At 47.2% G+C, this 21,334-nt stretch overlaps 1 protein-coding gene across 1 annotated transcript; it reads left to right on the forward strand.

The window, feature by feature from the left end:
• The first annotated feature begins 249 nt into the window (after positions 1–249).
• On the forward strand, positions 250–20,804 carry CFAP53 (cilia and flagella associated protein 53). The gene is made up of 8 exons (XM_071580784.1): positions 250–299; positions 3,475–3,704; positions 6,975–7,151; positions 13,028–13,331; positions 16,712–16,930; positions 17,953–18,169; positions 18,584–18,686; positions 20,406–20,804. Exons 1-8 carry the CDS (start codon positions 279–281, stop codon positions 20,626–20,628), a joined length of 1,494 nt encoding a protein of 497 aa, XP_071436885.1. The 5' UTR covers positions 250–278; the 3' UTR covers positions 20,629–20,804.
• Positions 20,805–21,334: the final 530 nt, after the last annotated feature.

The following is a 21,334-nucleotide window of genomic DNA, read 5'->3' on the forward strand; positions in this document are numbered from 1 at the left end:
ACTGAGGGCTCTCTCGCCATCACTGTGGCCACCCTCGCTGTCACTGAGGTCACCCCCGCTGTCACTGAGGCCACTGCCCTCACTGAGGCCACCCCCGGTGTCACTGAGGTCACCGCCGCCCTCCTCGGGGCCGCTCCCGCTCCCCCGTCCCCCCGGCAACGGCAGCTGCGCCTCCGTCCGCCATGGCCGCCCGGGGCCAACCCCGCTCCCAGCCCCGCTCCCAGCCCCAGCCCCAGCCCCAGCCGAACTTCCCGCGATGCCGGGAAATCAGGGGCCCCATGCCGAACAGCGTGGCCGTGGTGAGGGGCCGCTCCGCTCCGGACACCTGCGGGGACGCTGGGGCGGGACCCTCTGAGGGCAGCCGGGGGCGGCGGGTCTCGGGGGGCCGATGCGGTGTGTGGGGGTCCCGAGGGGTCCTGGTGTTGTTTATGACGGTCATGCGATCCCACGTTGTGTAGGGGGGTCCTGGGAACCCAGTGCCGTGTGTGTGGGTCTCGGGATCATGGTGTTGTGTATGGGAGTCCCGGGATCCCGATGAGTTGTGTGGGGGACCTGGGGGGGGGCAGTGTTGTTTGTGAGGGTCCCGGGATCCCAGTGCTGTGTATGGGGGTTCCGGGAGCCTGATGAGTTGTGTGGGGGACCTGGGGGAGGCAGTGTTGTTTGTGGGGGTCCCGGGATCCCAGTGCTGTGTATGGGGGTTCCGGGAGCCTGATGAGTTGTGTGGGGGTCCTGGGGGAGGCAGTGTTGTTTGTGGGGGTCCCGGGATCCCAGTGCTGTGTATGGGGGTTCTGGGAGCCTGATGAGTTGTGTGGGGGTCCTGGGGCGGGGAGCAGTGAGGTTTGTGAGAGTCCCGGGAACCTGCTTAGTTGGGGGGGGAGGGGTCCCGAGGGGGGCCTGGTGTTGTGTATGGAGGTCCTGGGAGCCCGATGAGTTCTGTGGGGGTCCCAAGGGGGCCTGGTGTTGTGTGTGTGTGTGTGAGGGTGTTCCGGGAGGCTCCGGTATTGTTTGTGAGCATCCTGGTTGTGTGGGGTGGTCCCGTGAGCCTGATAAGTTGTGTGGAGGTCCCGGGGAGGCCAGTGCTGGGGGGGAAGGGGGGTCCTGAGGGGGCCTGGTGTTGTGTAAGGGGGTCCTGGGATCCTGGTGTTTTGGGGGGAGGGAGGGGTGTCCTGGGATCCTGATGAGTTGTGTGGGGGTCCCGGGATCCCAGAGTTGTGTATGGGGATCCCGGGATCCCGATGAGTTGTGTGGGGGTCCTGGGGGGCTGGTGTTGTGGGGGGGGATCCTGAGGGGCTGGTGCTGTGTGTGGGTGTCCCGAGGAGGCCTGATGTTGTGCAAGGGGGTCCTGGGATCCCGGTGTTGTGTATGAGGGTCCTGGGAGCCCAAAGAGTTGTGGGTGGGCCTGAGGGGCGCCATTGCAGTGTGTGGGGGTCCCGGGATCCTGGGTGTTATGTAGGGGGGTCTCAGGAGCCCAGTGAATTGTGGAGGGGTCCTGGGGAGGCCCAGTGTTGTGTAGGAGGAGCCAGGGGGGCCGATGATGGAGTGGGGTCCTGGGAGCCCGATGAGTTGTGTGGGGGTCCCGGGGGGCTTGGTGCGGTATGGGGGTCCTGGAGGGAGCTGGTTTGGTGTGTGGGAGTCTCAGGGGGACCCAGGGTTGTGGGGGGAGGTCGTGGGAACCCTGTGTGGTGTGTGAGGGTCCCAGGGAGCCCACTGTTGTGCGGGATGGGGGTCCTTAGGAGTCCCATATAGTGTGGGAGCCCCATATGTTGTTGTGGGAGGGGGGTCCCAGTGAGCCCAGTGTTGTGGAGGATGGGGGACCCTGGGATCCCACTGCATTGGAGGGGGGGGTCCCAGTGAGCCCAGTGTTGTGCAGGATGGGGGTCCCTGGGACCCTGATGCTATGTGTGGGCGTCCCAAGGAGCCCAACACGGTGTGTGTGGGTCCCAGGGAGCCCATTGTTGTGTGAGATGGGGGTCCTTGGGATCCCAGTGCTGTGACAGGAGGGTGTCCCTGGAAGCACAGTGTTGTGCAGGATGGGGGTCCCTGGGATCCCAGTTCAGTGGGGGAGGGTCCCAGTGAGCCCAGTGTTGTGCAGGATGGGGTTCACAGGGATCCCAGTGTGGTGTGTGGGGGTCCCAGTGAGCCCAGTGTTGTGCAGGATGGGGGTCACAGGGATCCCAGTGTGGTGTATGGGGGTTCCAGTGAGCCCAGTGTTGTGCAGGATGGGGTTCACAGGGATCCCAGTATGGTGTGTGGGGGTCCCAGTGAGCCCAGTGTTGTGCAGGATGGGGGTCACAGGGATCCCAGTGTGGTGTGGGGGGGTCCCAGTGAGCCCAGTGTTGTGCAGGATGGGGGTTCCTAGGATCCCAGTGTGGTGTGTATGAGGGTCCCAGTGAGCCCAGTGTTGTGCAGGATGGGGGTCCCTGGGATCCCAGTGTGGTGTATAGGGGTTCCAGTGAGTCCAGTGTTGTGCAGGATGGGGGTCACAGGGATCCCAGTGTGGTGTATGGGGGTCCCAGTGAGCCCAGTGTTGTGCAGGATTGGGGTCCCTGGGATCCCAGTGTGGTGTGGGGGGGTTCCAGTGAGCCCAGTGTTGTGCAGGATTGGGGTCCCTCGGATCCCAGTGTGGTGTGTGGGGGTCCCAGTGAGCCCAGTGTTGTGCAGGATGGGGGTCACAGGGATCCCAGTGCAGTGTATGGGGGTCCCAGTGAGTCCAGTGTTGTGCAGGATGGGGGTCACAGGGATCCCAGTGTGGTGTGGGGGGGTTCCAGTGAGCCCAGTGTTGTGCAGGATCGGGGTCCCTGGGATCCCAGTGCAGTGGAGGTGGGTCCCAGTGAGCCCAGTGTTGTGCAGGATGAGGGTTCCTAGGATCCCAGTGTGGTGTATGAGGGTCCCAGTGAGCCCAGTGTTGTGCAGGATGGGGATTCCTGGGATCCCAGTGCAGTGTATGAGGGTCCCAGTGAGCCCAGTGTTGTGCAGGATGGGTGTCACAGGGAGTCCAGTGCTGTGCTGGGGGGGGGGAAGTCCTGGGGGATCCCTGTGCTGTGTGGGATTGGAGTCCTGGTGCTAGGAATTCAACTGGAAAACCACCCAGACTAATTGATTACATTTTCACCCCTGACATTTCACAGAACTGTCAAATGTTAAGAGTGAGATGGGACCTTTAAGTTCATCTCGTTCCACTCTCTTCCACTATCCCAAGTTGCTCCAAGCCCAGTCCAGCCTGGCCTTGGACACTCCCAGGAATGGGGCAGCCACAGCTTCTCTGGGCAACCCGTGCCAGGGCATTACCACTCTCACAGGGAATAATTTCTTGCCAATATCCAGCCTAAACTTCCCCTCTTTCCACCCATTACTTCTTGTCCTATCTCTACAGTTCCTGACGGACAGTCCCCTTCCAGCTCCCCTGTAGACCCCTTCAGATCCTGCAAGGTTGCTCTGAGGTCTCCACTTTGCTGAATTTTCTTCCTCTTACAGATACCAAAGCCCTCCAAGAGGGGCACCCTTGAAGAGGCCATCTTGGCTGAGAGGGTGAGGGAGGAGGACCGTCGGGAATATGCTCGTGGCCTGCGAGTGTTCCAGCACTACCGAAACGTCTGTGAGTGGCAGAAGAGCAGGGAACACAAATGGGTGTGCCGGGCTGCGGAGCAGAAGGCCCTGGCAACAATGCAGCAGTATCTGGACGAGATCGATGTCAGAAGAGAAAGGTAGCAAACAAGTAGCTGATAGCAACAGCTTGCCCTGCTATTTTCACCTTCACTGAGTGCTCAGAGAGCCAGACTGTAGTGATACATGTTCAAACACAGTAACTAGTGCAGTTTAGGTGGCGTTTAGAGCCTCTTTGTCAGCCAAATGCAAGATAAAAGTATAGTATAGCACTTCTGTTGCTTGGTTTTTAAAGAGAATGAAGAATACTTTGATATAGAATCACAGAATCATGGAATAGTTTGGGTTGGAAAAGCCCCCCGAGATCATCAAGTCCAACCCTTGGTCCAACTCCAGTCCCTTTACCAGATCATGGCACTCAGTGCCACGGCCAAGCTCAGCTGAAACACCTCCAGGGATGGGGAATCCACCCCCTCTCTGGGCAGCCCATTCTAATCCCTGAGCACTCTCTCTAGAAAGAAGTTTTTTCTGCTCTTCAACTTCAATTTCCCCTGGCAGAGCTTGAGCCCATCGTGCCCCCTTGTCCTGTTGCTTACTGCCTATATAGTCACAGAATGGTTTGGATTAGAAGGGACCTTTAAAGCTCATTTTATTCCAACCCCTGCCGTGGGCAGGGCACCTTCCACTAGACCAGATTGCTCCAAGCCCATCTAACATGGCCTTGAACACTTACAGGGATGGGGAATAGAATCATAGAATCCCAGTATGGTTTGGGTTGGAAGCAGCCTTAAAGATTGTCTAGTTCCAACCCACTTGCTGTAGCCATCCACAGCTTCTCTGGGTACAAAAGTGTCAGACATTTAATTGTTGAGTTTAACTAGGGGTTTTGTTGCAATCTCACCAAGTTGATGTTTAGGTCCTACGAGGAACATTTTGCAGCACTGTCAGCTGAAAAAATAAAATTTTTCAGAAGTCTTCCAAAAATATTAAAGGTGAGGCGTGTTATGGCCCTGTAAATAACAGAATTGTGCTGTGCTTCTTTTAGGGAAAAACCATAATGTTTAACTTCTCATTTACTATTTTGTGTGAAGTGACTTTGCAGCTATGAAGGGTTTGCCGTCTTGGTCTTCAGAGGAATTATACACAGATTCCACAGAACACTGAGGTTGGGAGGAACTTCCTGAGATTATCTTGTCAAACTCCCTGCTCAAAATCACCGAGAGCAGGTTGTCCAGGAGTGTAGTGCCCATTTGGGTTTTGCTTATCACATTGAGATTCTACCACCCCTGTGGGAGGTGGTAGAACCTGCCCAATATCTGACCCCTCTCAGAGTAAAAAGGAAAAAAAAAGTATTTTCTTGTGTTCATGTGGAATTCAACATGTTTTAATTCATGCCCACTGCCTCATGTCCTGTCACTGGGCACTGCTGAGGAGAAGCTGTGTGTCTTTTCTGCATTTCCTCCCTTCATGTATTTATGTACATGAATGAGATTCCCCTGAATCTTCTCTCCTCCAGGCTGAACAGTCCCAGCCTGACAGAGAGAGAGAAAGATCCTCTTTGCATGAATCACAGAATCAAAGAATGGATTGGGTTGGAAAAGACCTCCGAGATCATCAAGTCCAACCCTTGGTCCAACTCCAGGCCCTTTACCAGATCATGGCACTCAGTGCCACGGCCAAGCTCAGCTGTAAAACCTCCAGGGATGGGGAATCCACCCCCTCTCTGGGCAGCCCATTCCAATCCCTGAGCACTCTCTCTGCAAAGAATTTTTTTCTGCTCTCCAACTTCAATTTCCCCTGGCAGAGCTTGAGCACATCGTGCCCCCTTGTCCTATTGCTGAGTGCCTGGGAGAAGAGACCAACCCCCACCTGGCCAGAGCTTCCCTTCAGGGAGTTCCAGACAGTGCTGAGGTCACCTCTGAGCCTCCTCTTCTCCAGGCTAAACACCCCCAGCTCCCTCAGCCTCTCCCCACAGCACTTGTGCTCCAGTCCCTTCTCCAGCCTCGTTGCTCTTCTCTGGCCCCGCTCCAGCCCCTCAATCTCTTTCCTGACCTGAGGGGCCCAGAACTGAACACAACACTCAAGGTGTGGCCTCCCCAAGGCAGAGTCCAGGGGAAGGGTCACTGCCCTGGGCCTGCTGGCCACGCTAGTTTGGATCCAGGCCAGGATCCCATTGGCCTTCTTGGCCACCTGGGCACACTGGTGGCTCCTGTTGAGCTTCCTGTCCCTCAGTCCCCCCAGGTCCCTCTGCCTGGCTGCTCTCCAGCCACTCTGTGCCCAGCCTGGAGCGCTGCAGGGGGTTGGGGTGGCCAAAGGGCAGGACCCAGCTGCAGTGCTGCAGTCCCTCACTGTCCCTGCACTGGGCTGCGTGGTTTTGGCACTGGGCAGCTCAGGACTGCACCCACGCTCCGGATTTGGTCTCAGCAGCACCGAGAGGAAGGATCCCCCACCCCCGGACTTGCTCACAGTGCTCCTCCTCCTGCAGCCCAAGGTGCCAGTGGCTTTCTTTGCCACAAGGGTGCATTGCTGGCTTGTGCTCAGCCTGTCTGTCGGGACTCGTAGGTCCTTTCCTGTAGAGACACTGTGGCATTTGGTCTGGAATTGGCAAATCCCACAGCCCCAGGTTTCTCACTGCTGGGATTAATAAAGAGGTGAATGATGGTGTGTTTAAAAATTGCCAATTTGATGTAATTTTCTCATTAAAGACATTTCATGCTGAAGTGGTTTAAGGAGTGATGGTAAAATAACAGGTACTTTGAGAGAAGATACAATTATAGATGCATGGAGAAGGGAGGGATATTAGGAAGAGGTTGTTCCCCCAGAGGGTGGTGGGCACTGACCAGGGCAGTGGGCACGTCCCCAAGGCTGCCAGAGCTCCAGAAGGGTTTGGATGATCCTCTCAGGGACAGGGTGGGATTGTTGGAGTGTCTGTGCAGGGCCAGGGGTCAGACTGGATGGTCCTTGTGGGTCACTTCCAACTCGGGATATTCCATGATTCTGTGCTGAAGGGTAACAATACTACAAAATCAAATTGTTATTATCTGGTGACAATTACAGTCTGAAAATTAAAAGAATTTATTTAATGGAGGACTTAAGTTGTAAAGAAGCATTGGAAGTAGTTTTTGTAAGATAAGGAGTTTAAAGTGTGCCCTGACAGAATCACTCATGTTGTGCTGTAAGATTCCCTCCATGGACACAACAGGAATGATCCCAACAGGAATGATCCCTGAGTTTATAGTTGATATTCCTTTCTTTGGCATTTGCAAGAGGTGATGAAAGGAGCCCAGCACTAATTTTGTGCTAATCACAAATAAACTTTATCCTTCAACGGAAGTATTGATTTAGCTTTTATCTAAATGTTTTCATTACAGGCTTCGTGACTTTCTGGAGGAAGAGGAAAATAAGTACCTTGCTGAGATGGATGCACTTGTAGAAATGGAGGCACAGCACAAAGAAGCAAAGATAAAGGAACGAATAAAATTACTGAAGGAGAAGAGGGAAAGAGAAAGACAACAAGTAGTGGCTGAAAAACGAGAGCAGCAATTCAGGTATTGCCATAAGAATATCTTATAAAAGAGAATTTGCTCAAAGTAATGTAAAGGGACAAGCTGACTTGAAAGTGGCAATAATAAACTAAGGAAGGAAAGATGAATGTGATTGAAACAATAAAATAGGAGAAAATTAAAGTTAATTCTTGCAAGTGTAGTGTGTCCTCCTTGTCCTATGTGAGCATGCCTGTACTTTCACCTGCCAAGTCAGCTGTTTTTCTAATTCCTATTCCAGCTTTACACTATTGGAGAGAACAGGATGCATGAGGAGGGTCAGTTTGCCTAAATCATGCTTACTGAGCTAATATGTCAAAGATCCATGAGAAGATTGTCCAAAAAACAAGTGGTTTTGTTTATTGTGAGCATATCAAGAACGACAACTGCAGTTCAGGTTTTAGTGCAGCCTGAAATTCTGTGCCAAGTCCTCCTGACTGAAGGCAGTAAGACTTGCAGGTGCTTATTAGGCCCTGAGGCCTTGCATGAAAACTGGCCTGTTCCATTCTTGGAAATCTCGTTTTCTGAGGAAGGGATGAAAGAAATAGTAATGTTATTTAATTGTAATAATTTAAAGTGTCTCTTCCCAGTCTCCCACGGTGCTGTGAAATCCACACCACCTGCTTCTCAGTGTGGAGAGGCTGGGGATAAAAGTCAACACTGGCTTTCACTTCTGCATAAACTCTAATTAACTAATTTCACAGGGAAATGTCTGTTTAAATGTGGGGTTTATTGGCTGAGACAGGTGTTAGGCAGTGTATGCACTTCTAAGTTCACATGGTGGCTTGAAAACTTGTCCCTTGGCATTTACAACTCTTGGTTTCTTCTCTGCCTATCAAAGTGGTTGAAACTGACTTTTAAAGTAGTTTAGAGGGGCTACTGTTGGAGTGCCTTTTATTTTGTACTTGTAGCTTGTCCTACACACCAGGGAGATGTGGACACCTAAAGGTAGGTGGGTAAGTGTTGGTATCTTTGTACTCACTGAAAATCTGAATTCCTATTCTACTCAGGTCTTCACTGAGATCAGGACAGTTACAGGAACCTAATGTCACCTTCAGAGGGGTTTATCCTGCCCTGTCAGTTGAATTATATCTAAGCAATATTCACACCACATAGAATCCCATTAAAAAGTGTTGCTGGAGCTTTACTGGTGGCATTTTGGCTGCATTTTTTCAAAGGATTTGGAGACACTGAGGTCATCCCTCTTTACTGTTGTGAATGGAAAACTTGGGGTGTCTTTGCAGATGAATTTCCACCCTACAGGGCACAAAGTCCTTCTGTTTGACTGTCCTGATGTAGCAGGAATACATTCCACAGTCAGTTTCTCTAGCTCTGTCCCTTTCAACTTCTAAATTAAGATTTCTGTGAAAGAACAGAACTATAATAAAGACCAGTGGCAACAGTTTGCCTTGTCTGTGACAGGTATCTCTCTTCATGTGTATATTCTTAGTTATATCCTAAAGTCTTTGTGCTTCTCCAATAAGAAAGGAAGTCTCTGCTGTGGTGACTGATTCTGATTAGATTAGTAATTTCTAATATCTTAATCTACATGTATTTCCTTTAAGTAGCCCCAAATCTGTTTTTCTCTGGCTGTTGGCTGTTTCTCTTCCTCCTACACCATTGTGGTCCAGGCAGAGATCTGGGAGCAGGTCAGGAGACCAACATTTACTGAAAATCCCAAACCAGGAATCTATAGTTGTGTCACAGCCTGTTTTCTGGGGCAGTGGCCTCCAAACCTCTTTGATTGAACACCCCCAGCTGTGAAAAATTGTAGCACTTTTCTCCAATATATTTACTTATATACTTGTACTACTGTGCTGGTATATTGTGTACATTATAGAATATATGCAAAAATAGAAATTAAAATAGGGTGGGGTGAAGATGAAATAAACACTATTTTTTACTTTTTAATGTTATTTATTAATGGCACAAAACATATTCTCTTTCTGCATGCCCCACATTGGAGATCACTGCTCTAGGGCACACCCAGAGGAGCCCTGGGAAGTCAATCCAGTAGCAGATGGATATACACATGATTTTCTGTTCCTCTTTGCCTGTGAATTTACAGCTACTTTGAATGTCTTTCTGAAACTTGATGCAGACTTAATATTTCCTTTAACTCTAAGCAAGGCATATCTCTCAAGCCAGAGGTACAGGAGCACCTTCACTCTCATACATTATTCTAGAGTCCTAAAAAGGCAGCAATTCCAGCAGCCCTGTGGGCTGGTTTGGAGCTGTGCCCTGAGGGTACAGGTTTAACACCTTCTCAGTAGTGATGTTAGCCAGGAGAAGTCCTTTGTCATGAGGTGACAGAGGGGACAGTCCTTGGCCCACCAGAGTCCTGCTGTAATTCCTTTTCATGAAGGGGTACACCTTGTATGAGAAGATATCCTGCCAGTGCTACCCTGAGGGCATGTTCATCACTGGTAACTTTAAAGAAAATTTCAGCATCTTAAAATTTGCATAAAACACATATCACATCCTCTTTCTTGTGGTAACATCAGAAGCATCCATATGGGAATGTTGTTATCCCAGCAACTTCATACTGCAAACATAAAATGAATAAATAACTAGTGGGGGGGGGGGGGTTCTGTCTTTGGGAAGTAGCCACATACAGACACAGTTTTAATGTTAAGAAGCTTAGGATGGCAAAGTGAGGAAGAAAACCAGCCATCTGGGGGAGCAGATGTTTATAGATTGCTGTAAAATCTGCTTTAAAGGAATTATTTTGATGAAATCAAGCAATTACAGGGTTATTTTATATTAAAATTCTAGCAATGCTCAACGTAAATAATTAACTTCTCCTTCCCTCTGAGAATTCAATTAATATCAGATTATTTTATAATCACAGAAAAGAATAACTAATTCTTTCACCCTTCACTGAGAGAATTTTAGAACCCATTGTGTTAAGGTAATAACAGTTATTGCTAATGGTGTAAGATTTCAAGTCTTAATAATGGCATGTTTTCCTCACAACATTTGAGAATGATATTTTCCATGAATACAAATTAGTGCTGTAGACTTTAATGACCACTAACTCCTGCCTAGGAGATGGAAGATAGATTCCAGTGGTAAAACATACAAAAACCAGCAGTGCTGTAGTATGTTTGTGGAGCTGTCCAACCTGGCCTTGGACACTTCCAGGGATCCAGGGACAGCCACAGCTTCTCTGCCCAACCTGTGCCAGGGCCTGCCCACCTTCACACCCAGCAATTCCTTCCCAATATCCCATCTAACCCTGCCCTCTGGCACTGGGCACCCATTCCCTGTGTTCTGTCCCTCCATGCCTTGTCCCCAGTCCCTCTCCAGCTCTCCTGGAGCCCCTTTAGGCCCTGGCAGGGGCTCTCAGGTGTCCCTGGAGCCTTCTCTTCCCCAGGTGAGCCCCCCCAGCTCTCCCAGCCTGGCTCCAGCCCGGAGGGGCTCCAGCCCTGGAGCATCTCCATGGCCTCCTCTGGACTCTCTCCAGCAGCTCCACATCCTCCTGCTGTTGTTCCCAGGGCTGGAGGCAGTTCTGCAGGTGGGGTCTCACCTGAGGGGCAGACGGGCAGAATTTCCCCCTCCTTTGCTGCCCACGCTGTGGGATCAGCCCAGGGCACGGGAGGTTTCTGGGCTGGGGCATGTCCAGCCTCTCACCCACCAGCACCACAAGTCCCTTTTCCCAGGATTGCTCTCAATCTATTCTCCATCTAGCCTGTGTTGATGCCTGGGATCACCCCCTCTCCATCCTGCCCACATCCCTCTGGATGCCCCATCCCTTCCCTCCAGACAGGTCAGTGTCATTGCCAACCTGGCTGAGGGTACATCGATTCTGTCTCCAAGGCACTGACAAAGATGCTGAACAGTGTTGGATGCAATACCAACCCCTGCTCCTTCATTGTGGTACTTATTCACCCTCCTCTTCTGAAGCTGAGCTAAGGATGGTTCCTCACTCCAGGGACAGTTTTTAGAAGTTAAAAGCCCAGCTCTAGGAGAAGAGCCCAGCATTTCATTAGAGGTTGTGGCATGTGCCAGGCTGGGGGAGAAAAGTGCAACGTGTGGCAGGGTTTTGTCTTAGACCTGGTGACAGATACTGTACTGTCTTCTCAGTCAAGAGCAGGGAAGTGGTTAGAAACACCTTAGTAAAGCAAAATGGTAATTTTTGTTTTCACAGCAGTGTTTTCACTCTCCCTTTTATTGTTTGTGTGTAGTGTCTTTCACCTTCCAGCACAGGCTCCACTGGCACTGGGTGCTTTAGAGATGGAGAACAAACAGAGAGATGCCCATAGCCCCAGAAAGTTACAGCTGAAATGTGAGGCAGCAAATTGTGAATGCCAACAGGGAGAAAATGTGGTGAAACCTCTGCATTTTGGGCTATGGATTCATTCAGATTTTGTTTCATTGCTGCAGTTACGAAAATCAAGTAAACATGCTAATATGGAGATTGGTAATAGCATGAGGTCATCACCTGATGAAGATTTAATATTTTTGCTGCACAGGATTGTTACTAAATGTTGTTCTAATGTAATAGTATTTCACATTGTACAGGTAACTACTGCTGCCAGGCAGTGGTTCAAGATTCAGACAATGATATCTGAAGATGTCTGCTACGAATTCCTAAATAGCTTTGCAGTAATCTGTAGAAGGTGGTTTCATTCAGCACAAAATTGTGAGATATCTTTTTACTTCACAGAATTCCTGTGTGTCTATCACATATCTTTGGAGCTTATGGATACTTCACACTTGCAGGTCCTCACCATTGTCTGCCAGTTTCACATCCTGACTTGATGAAAAATCTATATCCTGCTTGTAGAACAGAATTAAAATGCTTGCAGATTGTTCAAATTAGATAATGTTTGATAGCATGTGTTGATCTCAACAGCGCTTTGTTTGCAAAAATAAAAGCAGAATCTGTAATTAGTTCAGTCTCCAACTGAAGATAAATTGCCTCTTTCTATGCAAGTAGGTTGCAGAGGGTAAATGAAAATTGAAAACTGCATTACTTGTTTGACTTTCTAGCTTCTCCAGGCTGTTATTGCAACTTGTCTGAATAATCTCACAAAACTTCACTTAAAAATTAATAGATTTCTAGTGGTTCCTGTTAAACTGTGTAAACTAAATTTCCATGCTTACAGTATTTTCTGAATATGAATGAGCTTTCAGGTGACTTATAAACATCACTAAGTCTTCTTTTGAATAAAAGAGCAACCCACAAGTTTGAATGAGCATAGTGTGCATGTGTTTTACATGTTAAAAAGAGGATATATTCACAGAACCCCCTCACACCACATGTTCCAACTACATGTGTGATACACATTATATATATGAAGTAGTATATATTGTGTGTTTAGAATCAGAACATCCTGAGCTGGTAGGGACCCACAAGGACCATCCAGTCCAACCCCTGGCCCTGCACAGACACTCAGCAATCCCACCCTGTCCCTGAGAGCATCATCCAGACACTCCTGGAGCTCTGGCAGCCTTGGGGCTGTGCCCACTGCCCTGGGGAGCCTGGTCAGTGCTCACCACCCTCTGGGGGAGGAACCTTTTCCAGAGATCTGACCAAACTCTGCCCTGCCACAGCTTCAGCCATTCCCTTGGGTCCTATCACTGCTCACAAGAGTGAAAAGATTGGTACTTGCCCCTCTACTTTCCCTTCTGAGGAAGCTGATCTAGGTATTTTTTACAAATGCAAATTCTCAAACTCATTGATGTCAAAATCTCCATCAAATCAGGCTCCCTGTGGTTCATTTGGCCTCACAATAGCCAGTGTCAGTGTGTAGAACTGGCATCTTGAGTTGTAGGCCCTGGAGTTGTTATGAGCTGGGAGGCTCCATCCATCACACACCTCCACATTTGTTTATTATTTTGAGACTTTTAAAAAAAAAACTTGTGATGCCTTTCAGAGACCGATGCGACGAGCTGCGCACACTGTGTATGAAGAGGAACAAGAAGGAATCGAGTGACAGCCAGCTGGCCCAGCAGGCTCTGAAGGAGGAACTGAAAAAGGAGGAGAAGATGGAAGAGCGGAAGTTGGAGGAGATCTGTGAGAAGGAGCTGTTGGCCAAGGATCACCAAGCGGAGCTGGAGGCGCAGAAAGCATCGGGACGGGTTCAGGAGATGCTGAATGTGCTGGATGCCCAGATGGCCATGCTGAGCGCCCGCAAAGAGGAGGAGGAGCAGCTGAAGAAAGAGGAGGCTGAATGGCTGGTAATTTCCATATCATTCTGCATTCAGGGTTGTGTATAAGGCCCTCCTGATCATGGGCTTACTAGACATTTAGACTAATCCATTCCTTATTTGTATCTTCACTGATTCCATTAGTTTCTGAGCCTGTCCTATTATGCTAAGCCTCTTTTCCAGAGCTGTGTCAAAGGCATTCCTGTTTACAGAGGGAAATACATCTTTTCAAAGTTGGTGCTGTAAAGGATTTTGGCATTCAAAAGCTCTGGGAGCTGGTGTGGGAAATGGAAACATTTCTAAGGTGTCTTTTCAGTTTTCTGATTTCCAGTTTCCTGCAGGATGGCTGGAGAGTCTCGTTTCCCAGCTGATGTGTGTAACAGCAGATCTCAGACCACAATACAATGTTTAGTCACCATGGTAAGTGCAGTGGGAGGAAGCAGCACAGAGGGAAGGTGAGCCAGGAGCTGCAGGGGACAGCAGGGCAGGCAAGTATTCTCTCCTCCTGTGCAAGAGCCCTGAAGCAATGGAGCAGAGCAGGTCAGCTGACAGGAACTGGAGTCATCCAACAGTCCAAACTGCTTGGCAGGTCTGTAGTGATGCAGCCCAAGATGAAGCCAGCAAGTCAAGTCAGGAGGTGTGGCTGAGGACCAACCTCAGGCAGAGGTGTACCTGCAGCACAGCCCACGTAGGCACCAAAGGCAAGAGACTGAGCCCAGCTGGAGCTCCTCTCAGCCTTTCTCACACACTCTTCCCAGTGCTGATCCCAGGCTCACAGGGCTGGCTGTGGGCACAGGAGCTTGCAGGGAGGTTGCAGAGCCTGTTGGTGCACTCAGGACCCACACACACACAGGAGGAGAAACATTCATAGGAAGAAATCCCAACTGCTTATGCTCCAGCTGACTGAATTTCAGAATCCACATAATTTTTTAATTTATTTCATTATTTTAAAAACAAATCAGCAAGCAGCACCTAAGCTCCCTTACCTGTGGGGGTGTCACATCTTGGGAGACATTTGGCTACCAGCTGTTTGGCCACTTCCCTCTTTTTAGCTCATCCCTCCTCATCTGTCTTGCTGTAGTTCTGCCTTTAGTGAGGCTTCTAGTACAGTATTCTGTGTTGACTTTGAGTTATGGGAAACTAGTTCAGACTCAGTCCTCATTTTGCAGATATTTACATTGAGACTTTGAAAGATCACTGAGGGTACTTTGTTAGACAATGGAAGCTGAAATTTGCAAGATATGTATACTCCACTACTTTTTAAAAATTAATACAATAATGAATCTAAAGCTCTGAAAATCCTAGCTGTGAAATGGTAGAGTCCTTATTCCAAGCTAGACTGTAATGTTTTACTTATTTAAAAACATGCAGAATAGAGTTATTTTCTGGTAACAACTTCTAAGGCACTGCCAAACCTCCCAGGCAAAGAGTGCTGCTACTTAACTGGCCTTTTCAGAAAAATACTATTAGAATAGAAGCTTCCCCTGAAGACAGCTGCCTTGGGCTCTGTCAGGGAGATACATTTCTGGTGAAGTGGTTTATTCTCTGGAAAGAAAGCTTTCTTCAAAGGAGTTTCTGTATGGAAAATGGGAGGTAATCCTTTCTCAGCAGAAGAGGGACGTGGCAGATGGCCTCTTTGCAAGTTTCTCAATGCAGAGCTAGTAGCCCCTAATGAGCAGAGGTTCCATCTGGATGAAGGATGCACTGTGGACAGCTAAGTGTTTCTGTGTACAAAAGTTTCTCCTGGTTTCTGTGATGAAAATTGACTATTTCGTGAAGGAAAACTTGTAGCTTCACCACGACAGACCCTATTTGTGCATCAGGATATCTCAGAGAGGATGACAAAACAGAGACAGCCCTTTTAGCATTAGCTACATTAGCTGCCTTCCTCCTCCTCTGTCTTTTCTCTCACTTAAAGAATTGTCATTTCTTGAGAAAGTGGTGGAATTCATGTTATCCTGGCTGTAGTTTCCTGAGTTTCTGCCATAGCACTTTGGTCCTGGCTTGCAGGTGGATGGTTGGTAACCATTTCTTTGTACATTTGCAATGTTGTGTTACCCTAATGTACAAACTTCCATGGATCCCATCCTTGGCTACTGTCATACATCCTCACTGATGTCAGAATTCAGCCTAAGACATGCACCAGCTTGCACAGCAGACTGCTGACTATTTCCACTGTCTTCCCACCTTCACTGTTCAAAGCTTTTTGAATTACTTATTCTGCTGCTCAAATTACATGTATTGAGTTTCAAAGCTGTTTTACCAACTTCTGAAAGTGAACTTGACAGTTCAGGCAGATACAAAGTCAGCTTTGGCTGTGAAACACTGCAAGAATACCATGATGTAGTAATCAAAGTGGGAATGGATTAAGGGTTGGACTTGATGATCTTGGAGGTCTCTTCCAACCCAGCTGATTCTATGATTCTCTGAAGAGTCTGTGGGTGCTTTATGACCAGCATAAAAAGTGATGTTCCTTAGGGAGTGCAGCTTCTGCTTCCTCATGGGGAAGATTAGACATGCTGTTTATGACAAGCCTGCTGATGCATTTTAGAAGACTTATTCACATTACAAAAGAGACATTTAATTTAAAGACAGGTTAACAAAAAAACAGTGTGCCTTCAAGATAGCAGAAACATGATTTCTGAGATCTGTAAATAAGCTAGTGATGGTCCAATACTGTATTATGACTATATTTCAGTTGTTCTTTAGACTTACTCAAATGCAAGAAGTCCAGAATTTATGCTTATAAATTACCTAATGATACTACTTTGGAATTTTTTTGGGGGAACTAAATAATCTTGAATATACACATACCTGTTTGGTCTGCAATACAAATTTGCTATTTTTCACTGTTTCTTTTTTTAAGAACTCAGTTTTACTGCATATTTTCTGTTCTTTCAAATATAAAGTGGAGTGATTTCAAGCCATGGAAATCCAGTAATTGCCCATCAGAATACAAGGATCCAGTTAATGACTTGGTGGAACCTTTTGTCCAGTGGAGTGGTCTGAACATCCAACACAGATACAGGACAGACAACACACACAGAAACAGAAGGGACACATGGCTCTGTTTTTTGTTAGTGCTTGTGGCTGTGTATGAAGACTTGGATACAGATCACATGTGCTGCTATGATATTGATTTCCCTAAAGAGAAAACTCTGCCTATCTGCCTGAAACATTTGGAAAACATCAGGCACAGCAGTGTTTCTGTGTGGAACTGCATGTGATAACTACAGAGAAAAATCCTAAATTACAATGAATGACATGCTGAAATGTTCATGCTTTAACAGGTCTAGCAGATGACACCAGTCCTGTGTTGTCACCAAGAAAGGCTTTGCTCTTCAATATTCCAATTACTTAGTTTGAAGTTATGCAGTGATTTTACAAGCTGGCTATTTGTACACTTGTAGGAAGAAGAGTTGCACCTGGTTAGGAAGGAAAATGAAGACCTTGAGAGGCAGAAACGACACAAACAGAAGGAATGCAGGGACATACTGCTCAAAGCAGTACGGGACAGGATGAATCATCTCAATAAAGAAAAAGAAATTCAACTTGCTGTGGAGAAGATGATCTTAGAACAAGATTATCAGGACCCCCAGAAGGATGCTGAGGAGAAAACAAAAAAAAAAGTAAGGGTTTTCATTCTAGACTATTTTTGTGGCCCTGTGAACTGCACACAATAACTGAGAGCAGACATAAGCCCTTGTCTCTGGATGAGATGATTCTGTTGTTGCACAGCCTGTTGCCTCCCCTCCTGCCAGTGCTCTGCAGCTCTGCAGAAGCCCATTATCTGTTAAAACCACAGTGAGCACTTTAAATCAAGCCTTACAATCAGCAAGGCTACCAGGCTGGACAAAAGAAGGGGAGCTCCCAGGAAATCCTGGAATTTTGTCCCTCCATGCTGATTTCATTGTGTATAAGTCACCTGAACATTTTCCTCCTTACACTGCATGGATGTAAGGGAGGTTGGAAAAATATTTTTTGTTTCATGGACCTGATCTAGTAAATATTTGTAGCTGCAGAAAAAAGTAAATATTGAACTTATTCTAATTATTCAATACTAAAAGACTGTTTTAAATATTTAATGGCTGTGTACATATAGATGGTTGCAAACCCCCATGTTAAATTTCTTGGACATGGCTATGTCTGTCATTTCCTAAATTTAAAACAAATAGATTGTCCAAGTTTAGGGAGCAAATGGGCCTCAGGGTAACTTTAAGACAGAGGAGGGAGTGGCATCCATCGCTCTGCTCAAGGTGTTTGGAAGCTCAGGTAGGTTAGCAAAGTTGTGTAAACTCAGTGTTAGACTTTGGTGCAGAGTTAGAGGAGGTGATGGTTACTGTATGTATGGAATCCCAAGGCTTCTAATGTAGGTGATGGTGAAGTAGCCTGGTCAGCTGTTGGAATTTGTAAGATGTCTGTGTTGTAGGCAGCTGAGCAGCTGTGGGGGAAGGGATCACCCTGTATTTGCTCTGCTCAAATGCTGGGGTCTGGCTGGGAAGAAGATTCTGACCAGCTCTTTCCCTTGGTGGGGTTTGGAGTGGAGCTGTAGGCTCCCAGCTCCAACACTGGCTTTGAAACTCCTCTTCAGGTCTTGAAAGGTTTTTTCAAACTAATTTACTCAGATCTGCAAATGTCTGTGTGTTTGCAGCAAGAGCTGCTAAAGGACCAACTTAATTACCTGGCACACCTGGCTGAACAGCTGGAGAAAGACAAGGAGCGAGAAAAGGAAGAGGAGAAGCTCTTCAAGGAAGATAATGATCAGTTTTGGGCCAAGAAGATTGAGAAAATGAAACTAGAGAAGGAGGCTCGATTCCAGCTGCTGAGAGATGCCGTGAATACAAGACAACTGCAGATGGAGGAGAAGTGTAAGTGGTACCAGGTGGCTGCCTGTGCCCCAAAGCTGAACACGTCTGTTCAGCACCTGGCCCAGGATGCATGGGCTGTATGATTGAGCAGGCAACAGTGTGACTGTCCCTGAACCTGCTTCCCAAACCTTCACTCCTACAGGCATTCCTTACATTAATTTCCCTCTGCTGTCACCAGAGCAAAGCCTAGTAAAAATTGCATGAACAAGCAGCCATTATTATTAATTACAGTATTATGAAGTTCTAAATGTGAAAACTTTTCCTTTCTAAGTGGATGAAAGACAAATAAGCTGAGAATACTCTTAATAGTTTGTGTGCCTCTTCAGGAACAACAAAACTCAGGCTTGCTCCAAAGGTCCTTCAGTCTTAGCAGAACTGTTATTTTCTTAAAGTAATTTTGGTTCTGTTTTTCAGTGAAGAAAAAGGCAGAGAGGCAAATAGAAATTGCTGAAGAGAGGAAGTTATTAGATGAAACAATCAGAGAATACAAACGTTGGGAAGAAGAAAAACGTGCAAGGTATTTTTCTTTTATGCCACTGATTCATTTCATTGCAGATCAATCTTTTAAATTTCTGAGTAAGCTAATTCTCATTTTCTGATAACTCTAAGAGCACTGGGTGGGGTTTCTTCTGTTCAGAGAGGCTGTCCCACCATGCAGCTTATCAGTTCCAAACTGCTAAAATACCAGACCTGTAGTACTGCAGTTTGTATTAAATCCCTAACTCTGATCTCAGCATGCAAATAATGGTACATATCCTTGTTTTGGTCTTTTTGGATCATCATGTGACTTACTCCAATCATGTGAATTAAATACATCCCCTCATACTCTGAGCTGTTGTTACGAGTAACAGAGATTTGGGGAGGAGGGTTAATGAAAGGTTTGTTTGTTCCTTATCCAGGAGGACTAGTGTGTTTGGGCTTTCTGCTGAACTCCACCCATGCACATACCTAAAACTATCATGTAGTTGGCCACAGAAGTACCAGACTAGGCCATGTAGCCCAGCTGCACGGGGCTCTCTGTGCCTTGCAGTTCCTCTGGATGAGGACATCCATACACGCAGTAGCTGGAATGTTCCTCTGGGTGTCATGCAAAGCCTTGGGCAAAGGGCCTTATCTCACTTAATTCCCGTTTTTCCCTGTGGGACATAACTAAGCAGCTCCTTCCTGAGCTTTGTTGGGAACAATCTCCTGGCAAAGGCAGAAATGCCACCCTTCTGAAGGAAACATGCTGGGCTCCAGCTGGGATATGCTCCACTTGGCAAAGTTGGCATTCAGCAGTGTCAGGAAGGGTTTGTGGCTCGACTCTGCTGAGTTACTGCACAAGTCTTGACTCGACTGTTGTTGGCATTTTAAGTGTCTGTGTGACTCCTGCTCCAGAAGGGCCTGAACACGTCAGGCTTCTCTAGAGGGCAGTGAAAGCAATGCACGAGTCCTGGGGTGGGAGGATGATTCCCTGTGACAGCCGTTTGCAGGAACGTCAGCACAGCACCACAGCCGGAGCTTGGCCCCGAGGACAGGGACTTGTTCTGCTCAGCAGGGGAGTGGGGTCAGGCTGAGGCAGCACCGAGCCAGGAAAGGACTGAGACCCAACACTGATTACCAGGAGTTGTTCTTGCTCTCTTGTTTGTTAAGCACCAGTTTTTCAGTCTGCTCTATAAGATACAAGAGAATGCAACTGATTATTAGAGGAATGTAAGGTTAGCACGTGGCATTTGGTTAATAGTGGTAGTTATTCTTAACACCTAAAATGAGTTTCACAGAATCATAGAATGGATTGGGTTGGAAAAGACCTCCGAGATCATCAAGTCCAACCCTTGGTCCAACTCCAGTCCCTTTACCAGATCATGGCACTCAGTGCCACGGCCAAGCTCAGCTGAAAAACCTCCAGGGATGGGGAATCCACCCCCTCTCTGGGCAGCCCATTCCAATGCCTGAGCACTCTCTCTGCAAAGAAGTTTTTCTGCTCTCCAACTTCAATTTCCCCTGGCAGAGCTTGAGCCCATCGTGCCCCCTTGTCCTATTGCTGAGTGCCTGGGAGAAGAGACCAACCCCCACCTGGCCAGAACTTCCTTTCAGGGAGTTTTGAAGAGCTCTTTAGTCTAAGCTCAAATGCTAACAGATGTAATAACAAGAACAACAGCAACAACAGCAACAACAACAATAATAATAATAATAATAATGATGTTTATTGTTTGTACCCACACTTCTTAAACAACTATTCCCTTGGCATCTCCAGAAAAGTACAGAAAGCCAGTGAGTACCGAGATCAGCTCACGACTCAGATTGCCTATCGACAGTGGCTCCGTGAGGAGGAGGAAAAGGAGAGGAAACGGGAATATGAGGCGGGTCTGGAAGCACAGAGAGAGTATGAAGAGAGGGTACAGTTCATTCTATCAACGCCCCCGTACTCCTTAGTAAAAACCCACCCTATGAGAAGAGCACTAATGTCTGACTCTTAAGGGCATCACCCACTATGATATTTTAGCTCAGTTGCCTTTAAAAATATTTTGTAAGGGTTTTTATCTCTGACTAGAGTTAGCAGAACTCTCTCCACTGTGATACTCAAAATATTTAATTGAATTTTACAAGAAATATAGTACTTTAAAGTTTAATTTTTCTCTGTGGATCTTGTTGACAAAACAACTGATCCAGTTCAAAGTATTTGACATTTGAGTTCAAGAATACTGCATGTTCTCTGCTGTAAAATAGTGTGTTATTATGACATTTATGACACATGGGCATCCTTTATAATCTGCACAAAGAAAGTTTGTAGATGACTTTCAGCAAACTTTTATTAAAATGCCTTTCAAACTGAAAATATTGGGTTTTTTATTTAGATAAAAAGTACTTGGTGACTCAATTTTCCTTTTTAAACATAAAACTATGATTTTTTTTTTGCTGTGGGATGGACAGTAAAGAGCTAATATTCTTTTGCATATATTCTGATGGCTGTTGAATGATCTGTGGAATACCAGAGCCCAAAGCTAATCTGTGAGTCCTCTGCTTGTGTAGAATTAATTGTCCAGGGCTGAAGTTATAATTTTCTTGTAAAAAGCATTATTTTCTATAATTTTTATGCAAACTCTGCCTCTTTAGCCTCCTTGGATTGTCACCAACAGTCTGAACACACACAATGAGAGGCCAAAGCATCACTGACATTTGAAG

Source organism: Pithys albifrons, chromosome Z (assembly GCF_047495875.1).
Source record: "Pithys albifrons albifrons isolate INPA30051 chromosome Z, PitAlb_v1, whole genome shotgun sequence".
Lineage (NCBI taxonomy): Eukaryota > Metazoa > Chordata > Aves > Passeriformes > Thamnophilidae > Pithys > Pithys albifrons.